General features: G+C 35.7%; 1 protein-coding gene across 6 annotated transcripts in view; it reads left to right on the plus strand.

The window, feature by feature from the left end:
• Positions 1–7,369, plus strand: part of LOC136825037 (uncharacterized) — a 23,874-nt gene extending 16,505 nt beyond the window's left edge. For 4 of the 6 annotated variants that reach the window (XM_067081085.1, XM_067081086.1, XM_067081087.1 and 1 more), the window contains 3 exons: positions 4,019–4,138; positions 4,377–4,553; positions 6,429–7,369. In XM_067081085.1, coding sequence (XP_066937186.1) covers positions 4,019–4,138; positions 4,377–4,553; positions 6,429–6,625 — 494 coding nt within the window. In that variant the 3' untranslated portion in view covers positions 6,626–7,369. Of the gene's footprint in view, positions 1–520; positions 680–4,018; positions 4,139–4,376; positions 4,554–6,428 lie in introns of all 6 variants that reach the window. The other 2 variants (XM_067081083.1, XM_067081084.1) reach the window with 1 other exon arrangement.
• The last annotated feature ends 1,753 nt before the right edge of the window (positions 7,370–9,122 follow it).

Genomic DNA, 9,122 nt, shown 5'->3' on the forward strand with positions numbered 1-9,122 from the left:
CTGACTGACTCGACGTCAACAGTCGCTCGCAAATAGAACTTCTTTACTGAGCAGTCTTCAGACAGAGTGCTCACTCACTCACTCACTCCTTCATAATCAGAGAAGCAACGTGACACTTTCGGTGATGTTTCATGGCTCTTTCTCCTTTCAAAGTTAACCCTTCCCATTTGATGACCTTCCAGTAGGAAGAGGAAACTTTTTATAATAGGATCAAACAGATCAAATTCCAAGTCACTATTCTCACTGCCTTTAATGTTTCAAGGAATATTTGTCCTTCTTTAACACAGAAATTTTATCTGATATTGTGATGGGTATGGTTTTGAAATGATTTGTTATACATATTTAAAGGTCTAATTTTTTTTATCCAGCATGCCATCAATTCCAAGTCCTTATAATATGTGGACTGAAAAAACTCTTAGCCATCTTTGTCTCCCGAAATGACTTTCCTTGCCCTTCCTCAGAGCAAAAGGGACCATTCCGCAATGCCTCTTTTCTCAAAACTGTCTTTACTCCCGAGCAGACACCGACGAGTGCGCCCAAGGGAAAGCGGAGTGCAGCCCCCAGGCAGCATGCAGGAACTCCGTCGGGAGTTACAGCTGCTCTTGCAACCCCCCTTTCGAGGGAAATGGACGAGCCTGTTGTCCTCCTGGTTTTGCACAGAATGGTTCACATTGTGATGGTAGGACAGATTACTTAATCGGTTTTTTACTCCCCATCATTTTTTATATTTTTACATATATTCTGCTTTCTAAAAATGTTTTCATCATATTCAAATTTTCTTCCTTTTCCTTACAATACTTTCATACAATTTTCTCCATACCAATTATTTTCATTTAGTCTTACTTATCATAACATCACTTCCTAACGCATGGAAAAAGCCTGCCATTCCTTTTCTGAGTTCTGGCTGTCTGAGATTTGGAAAGACATTCAGACAAACTGTGTCATCTCTCATTTTGGGTCTTTTCCTTTTGAAAAAACTATCATCCATTTCTTTTCTCTTTGTGGATCCTTGCTTATCGACCTGATATGAATATATCTGCTTTCAGAAAATTTTTTAGGAAATGTCCATTTGTTACTGAACCTTGATTAAATAGAATTATTTCTCTTATCTGGCCTGTTTTGAAGAACAAATGTCACTTTTTGAAATAAAATAAAATCCTTTTCGCAAAATTGCTGTGGCCTTTAATGTAATGTACGTGTCTCTTTTTATGGAATGTGCACCTTTTGGACACTCTTAATGATCTCATTGAACTATTAACATACTTCAAGAACTATTTAAAGCTTTCCAGGCATGAAAATTCTCTTAGAGTCCACAAATATAGATTTCTTTTCCACTAAACTCATTATCCTGACGTTTGCCCATTGAGAGTATAATTACAATGTATTTATTTCTGAGCTTTCTGCCACAGGTGTGGTGACACTTTTGCATTTAAGACTGACTTGACGACTTTTGTCACTTTGACTGCACTTTCCTTGACAAAGAGTTTGTATCCACTTTCTCTCTATGAAGAGATTTTCTAGACTTTCCTAAAGACAAATTGCAATGTATATATATATATATATATATATATATATATATATATATATATATATATATATATATATATATATATATATAAGCACAGACACACACACACACACACACACACATATATATATATATATATATATATATATATATATATATATATATATATATATATATATATATATATATATATATATATATATATTAATCTTTTCTCCATAAATGACAGACACCGACGAGTGCGCCTGAAGGGAAGGCGGAGTGCAGCCCCCAGGCAGCATGCAGGAACTCCGTCGGGAGTTACAGCTGCTCTTGCAACCCCCCTTTCGAGGGAAATGGACGAACCTGTTGTCCTCCTGGTTTTGCACAGAATGGTTCACATTGTGATGGTAAGACAGGTTGCTTAATCGGTTTTTTACTTCCCATCATTTTTTATATTTTTACATACATTCTGCTTTCTAAAAATGTTTTCATCATATTCAAATTTTCTTCCTTTTCCTTACTATTCTTTCATATAATTTCCTCCATAACTATTATTTTCATTTAATCTTACTTATCATAACATCACTTCCTAACGCATGGAAAAAGCCTGCCACTCCTTCACTGAGTTCTGGCTGTCTGAGTTTTGGAAAGACATTCAGACGAACTGTGTCATCTCTCATATTGGGTCTTTTCCTTTTGAAAGAGCAATCGTCCATTTCCTTTCCTCCTTGTGGATCTTTAATTATTAAACTGACATGGATATATCTGCTGTCAGAAAATCTTTCACAGAAAATGTCAAACTCGCTTGAATGCTGATTTAGTAGAATCCAAAGTAATCCTTTCTTTCACCTGTCCGCTTTTGACTTTTACAGGTGTCACTTTTTGATATGAAAAACAATCCTTACCTTTTTGTAAAATTGCTGTGGCTGTTAAGGTAATATACTTGTATCTTTTTATGGAATGTGCACTTTTTGAACACTCTTAATGATCTCATTGAACTATTATCATACTTCAAGAACTATTTAAAGCTTTCCACTCATGAAAATTCTCTTAGTCCACAAATATAGGGTTCTTTTCCACTAAACTCATTATCCTGACGTTTGCCCATTGAGAGTATAATTACAATGTATTTATTTCTGAGCTTTCTGCCACAGGTGTGGTGACACTTTTGCATTTAAGATTGACTTGACGACTTTTGTCACTTTCACTGCACTTTCCCTGACAAAGAGTTTGTATTCACTTTCTCTCTATGAATGGATTTTCTAGACTTTCCTAAAGACAAATTGCAATATATATATATATATATATATATATATATATATATATATATATATATATATAGATATAGTCAAATCTCTTTCTTGCCTTAATGACCAGACATGGACGAGTGCGCCTGAGGGAAGGCAGTGCAGCCCCAGGCAGCATGCAGGAACTCCGTCGGGAGTTACAGCTGCTCCTGCAACCCCCCTTTCGAGGGAGATGGACGAACCTGTTCTTGTCCTTTTGGTTTTGCACAGAATGGTTCACATTGTGATGGTAAGACAGATTGATTAATCGGTTTTTTACTCCCCATCTTTTTTCATATATTTACATGTTTTACTTTCTAAAAAATTTTTTCATCATATTCAAATTTTCTTCCTTTTTCTTACAATTCTTTCATATAACTTCCTCCATACCAATTATTTTCATTTAATCTTACTTATCATAACATCACTTCCTAATGCATGGAAAAAGCCTGCCACTCCTTCACTGAGTTCTGGCTGTCTGAGTTTTGGAAAGACATTCAGACGAACTGTGTCATCTCTCATATTGGGTCTTTTCCTTTTGAAAGAGCAATCGTCCATTTCCTTTCCTCCTTGTGGATCTTTAATTATTAAACTGACATGGATATATCTGCTGTCAGGAAACCTTTCACAGAAAATGTCAAACTCGTTTTGAATGTTGATTCAGAAGCACCCAGAGTAATCCTTTCTCTCACCTGTCCTCTTCGAAGAACAAGTGTCACTTTTTGAAATAAAAAAAAAACCAATCCTTACCTTTTCGCAAAATTGCTGTGGCCTTCAATGTAAAGTACTCGTATCTTTTTATGGAATGTGTACCTCTTGAACACTCTTAATGATCTCATTGAACTATTATCATACTTCAAGAACTATTTAAAGCTTTCCAGTCATGAAAATTCTCTTAGAGTCCACAAATATAGGTTTCTTTCCACTAAACTCATTATCCTGACGTTTGCCCATTGAGGGTATAATTACAATGTATTTATTTCTGAGCTTTCTGCCACAGGTGTGGTGACACTTTTGCATTTAAGACTGACTTGACGACTTTTGTCACTTTGACTGCACTTTCCTTGACAAAGAGTTTGTATCCACTTTCTCTCTATGAAGAGATTTTCTAGACTTTCCTAAAGACAAATTGCAATATATATATATATATATATATATATATATATATATATATATATATATATATATATATATATTAATCTCTTTTCTCCATAAATGACAGACATCGACGAGTGCGCCCAAGGGAAGGCGGAGTGCAGCCCCCAGGCAGCATGCAGGAACTCCGTCGGGAGTTACAGCTGCTCTTGCAACCCCCCTTTCGAGGGAGATGGACGAACCTGTGGTAAGGGAAGACGATCCTTTGTCTCTCTGAGCTTTTTCCTGCAGAGTCAGAATCTGTGAAACACAGAGTCAGCAGAAAAGAGCAAAATTGCTTCAGTTCACTTTGTTGTATCATCATCTACTTTTTCATCTTATAAATCAGCTCATGAAAGATCTGCGTTGATGTCTGTCATTCGGGGAATTCTGACTCTTGTGTAGCCTCCTCATCCTCACTGCAGCCCCCTCTTCCTCCCCCCCAGAGTTCTCGTGCGAAAGCCGGCCAGGGGTCGTCGAGGGTCTGGGATGCGTGAAGTTTGTGTGGGATCAGAAGACCTGGCAGGAGATGAAGGCCACCTGCCAAGAGGCAGGGTGGCGCCTCCTGCAGGACTTTACAACAGAAAGTTTACAACAAGTTGGTCAGGCTTTTCGTTATACTGGTAAGTTTCTTGACATGAATCTAAATAATAATCAACTCATCAACAGCAGAGAGAGAGAGAGAGAGAGAGAGAGAGAGAGAGAGAGAGAGGGAATTTTAATGTCATGTAATGCCACACAACAAACATACATTTATATATATATATATATATATATATATATATATATATATATATATATATATATATATATATATATATATATATATATATATATATATATATATATATATATATATATATATATATATATATATATATATATATATATATATATATATATATATATATATATACAGTATATGTATGTATAAATGGTGTAACACGAGTTTATGCAAATACTCAGAAATGAAAGAGAAAGTAATTCTCAGCAAAAATGTTCTCGAAAGAAAAGCATTGAAGGCTTTGTTTATGGGTGATGGCAATTTCAAATGACCGTTGAGGCGAGGGAGGGAGGGAGGCCCTTCACACGAGGTCAGAGTAGCCTGTGATGTAGGGTTAGTGGTTGGGGGAGAGCGAATAAAAAAGTTAAGTATATCTTAGTTTAACCAGACCACTGAGCTGATTAACAGCTCTCCTAGGGCTGGCCCGAAGGATTAGATTTATTTTACGTGGCTAAGAAGCAATTGGTTACCTAGCAACGGGACCTACAGCTTATTGTGGAATCCGAACCACATTATAGCGAGAAATTAATTCCTATCACCAGAAATAAATTCCTCTGATTCTTCATTGGCCGGTCGGAGATTCGAACTCGCGGCCAACAGAGTGGTAGCTGAGAACGGAACCCGCTCGCCCAACGAGGAACTAAATAGGCAAATACATTGCTAATCTTTTGATTATGGCTCTTTTTCTTGCAAGCAATCTCATTTTAATGGTTAGCTCAGAGCGGTACCGTGTGGCTGCACAACGCATGAAGAAAGTCATGCAAATGTTGCTCTGAGGCAACGTTCATTTGTGTTGCTTGAATTCTGTCTGTCTGTCCTGCCGCCTCTTCGTCACAGAATGGGCGAATCAGGAGCCAGGAATGACTAGGCATACGCCCATGACGGGTGTCTGATGAATGCTTCTGATGGAGAGGGAGAGAGTTTTAATAACACATTTTCAACCTTTGATGGGTGTCTCATGGATGACCCTTCTTTGGATGGATGCGAGATTCAGTTGGGCTTCCTCTTCTTCTTCTTATTTGGTTTATTCTTTCTTTTATCTGTGTTCAGTGAATACCATTGATGGGGAGGGAGAGGGTTTCAATGATGCATGCATTTTTTTACCAGTATCCAAAGAAAACATTTGATTGGGAGGTATTTGATTCACATCGGCCTAATCATTCTATCCTCATCCTTCTAACCCCTCCATCCCCTCCCCATATCCCCTGACTACTCTCCCCTCCCGGACGCCATCTTGCCAAATGCCTGGGAGTCAGATGGTGGAAGGTGGACGGTCATTTGAAATTCCCCACCCACAAACAGAGCCTTAAATTGCATTTCTTCATTGAACATTTTCTGCTCAAAATCACTTTTTCTTTCATTTCCCAAAATTTTTCACTCATAAACTCGTGTAACACCCTGTATGTATATATATATATATATATATATATATATATATATATATATATATATATATATATATATATATATATATATATATATATATATATATATATATATATGTATGTATGTATGTATGTATGTATGTATGTATAAAATTCAAAATGCTATTAGTCAGGACTCACCAAAGAAATATATTCACACGATGTTCCATAAATAATTAAAAAGCTAATATTTCCAACCTATCATTTACCATAATTGTCCTTAATATTTTGATTCATTGACTAAGATTTCTTTAATATGACCATTTTTCTTTGTTTCTTAACTTTCAAAGGATGGATAGGAGTGTACGAAGGGAAATGGATGGAGAGTGGAAGACCTTTACAAAAGGAGCTTTGGTGGGAAGGTTACCAAGTAGACCGTTCGAGGCGCTGTGGCGCCATCATGCAGGTTTATCGCCCTACTTCGACCAAAGTGATTCAACATGATTGTTCAGAAAAAAGACAGGGTTACTGCCAACTGCTGGTATAAAATCACCAGAAGAAGTCAGCATAAGGTTGATCTTCTTCTTCTGTGTGATGCAGAACCTGAATTGTCCTTCTGAGGAGGAAGGAAAGTGATTTTGTGATTTCCCTTTTAGTGAATCTTCTCTGTAGGATTCTTCCTTCCTTCCTTATTCCTCCCTTCCTTCTTTCTTCCCTTCCTTCCTCCCTTCTTTCCTCCCTTCCTTCTTTCCTCCCTTCCTTCCTCCCTTCCTTCTTTCCTCCCTTCCTTCTTTCCTCCCTTCCTTCCTCCCTTCTTTCCTCCCTTCCTTCTTTCCTCCCTTCCTTCCTCCCTTCTTTCCTCCCTTCCTTCATTCTTTCCTGCCTTCCTTCCTTCCTACCTCCCTTCCTCCCTTCCTTCCTTCCTCCCTCCTCTCCATCCTCTCGGAAGATAATGATACTGTCCTGCTGAGGAACAGAACTCAGTTGTCATTAAAAACATATTATTATTATTATTATTATTATTGCATGTTATAATATTCATTCACTTAGATTCTGCCTCTTGAAGTCTTCCTGGCTTTGTTATGCTGTACTTCCTCTGCTGCACTTCTCTGGTGCTGTTCTGTGAGAACCCCTGAGGATATGATATTATAATGTTCTTTTGTAATTTGCAAATAATCTTTCACAGAGATGAATATACCATTTTATTGTACACGCTTTGTGATTATTAGAAATGTTTGGCATAAAATAGAATTGTTATTCTATAGGTGAAGTTTCAACAATATATGCATGTTAACCACTTGGTCTTTCATTGAAATAATCCTTTTGTGTCTTCAGAAATTTTTTAAATGAATGAAAAGAAGTGAAAAAAGAGATTAAGAAATTAACAAAATGTAAAAATGAAAGAACTTTTAATAAGCATGGAAACAAACAGATGCTGATGAAGGGAAAGAGGAGGAAAATAAAAGTTCGGAATTTCAGACTGACACTGGTTACACTGAACATTCTGAGAAGAGACGAAATACTAGAGATAATACAGTACTATATTAGAATGAAAAAATATGGTTGATTGAAAATCTGATATGTCTAATTGTGAATAACACTCTGTCTTGACAATACCCACTTATGATTATGAAAGCCCAAAAGATATATATATATATATATATATATATATATATATATATATATATATATATATATATATATATATATATATATATATATATATATATATATATATATATATTATTATTATTATTATTATTATAAAGTGTTATAATATATAAAACCATTCTACAAGTATAATAGGTATCTCTGTGAAAATTTTGATGTTTTGCTTGCAGATTCATCATTTGTTGTGATGATATGATTTTAAAATGTCTTTTTCTTACAGATAAATTGTGTATCACGTAATCTTAAAATGTCTTGATATGTTTTTCCATTTGTTTAATATATTGTGCAGTATATTAAAACGAGTACTGAGCGTTAACGCCGAACAGAGAGAAAGGGTAAGATTCTTATCAGATCACTACATCCTGTATTGACATAAGTGTTTGGAGGAAGTCGTGTTCGAAAGGTGAGGGCCTCTTGTCTTATCTCTGGCATGAGTTGACAGCTATCGGCTAAATGCTTGTTATATGTTTATCATGTGTGTCTGTTCCATGGTTATTAGCTGTGTCTATCTCTGTTATTTTTTCATAATCTTGAGTTGAAAGAATGAGGAACAGAGGTAGTTGAAGTTGACATGCTGACAGCAAGCCAGTTTTGGTCCAAAATTGCTTCTCTTTATTTGCTCAGGTGGTTTGAGTCAGCGAATAATGTCAATCATTGATAAGAGCTCCGTGAATTCCCTATGTGTATTCTTTTGAGTATTCTGGGAGGGCTTGAAGATAAAAGAGGAGTGCTGAATGAGAAAGAGGCAGTTAGCCAAAGGGGTTGCTGGAAATAGGCTGTCTCCCTCTCTCTCTCAAATTACCATTCATGTATAAGATTTTTATACTGGTTGCTCTCCTGTTTGTAAAAGTTTTGTTAAACTCACCCAAGAAGTGTATACATTTTGTAAGAGTGATCTAAGGTATTTATATTTTGCAAGCATTGTGTAAAGTGTATAATGGTGTACCACCTAAAGAAAAGTAATGTGATGTTTACTGGTTTTTATTATGTTAAGAGTTAAAGTGATGTTCTAAGTGAAAGAGAATTATTATTTTAATAGGAGGTGAATGTTATCTCTTAAAGTGAGTTATAATCATTCTTGCTGCTAATTATATATCATTGTGTATGTCATTGTGACTTAGCAGTGTTTTCTTTGAGAAAGTCTTAGAAAGACGTGAGTTTAACCTTTTTTTTTTAAAGTGAAGGTAATCTTTAGAAAGATTGATATAATCTTTAAACATATTTTATTTGTCTTAGAAATTGCTGTTGGCATATTTCCATTTTTGCATATTTCATTCTTATATGTCTGTGTTATCATAATACTATAATTTTATAATTACTATTTTACAAAGTTTTGTGCTGGTGATTACTTAGCATTTTGTTAATGCATACTT

The sequence above is a fragment of the Macrobrachium rosenbergii genome, chromosome 36 (genome assembly GCF_040412425.1).
Source record: "Macrobrachium rosenbergii isolate ZJJX-2024 chromosome 36, ASM4041242v1, whole genome shotgun sequence".
NCBI lineage: Eukaryota > Metazoa > Arthropoda > Malacostraca > Decapoda > Palaemonidae > Macrobrachium > Macrobrachium rosenbergii.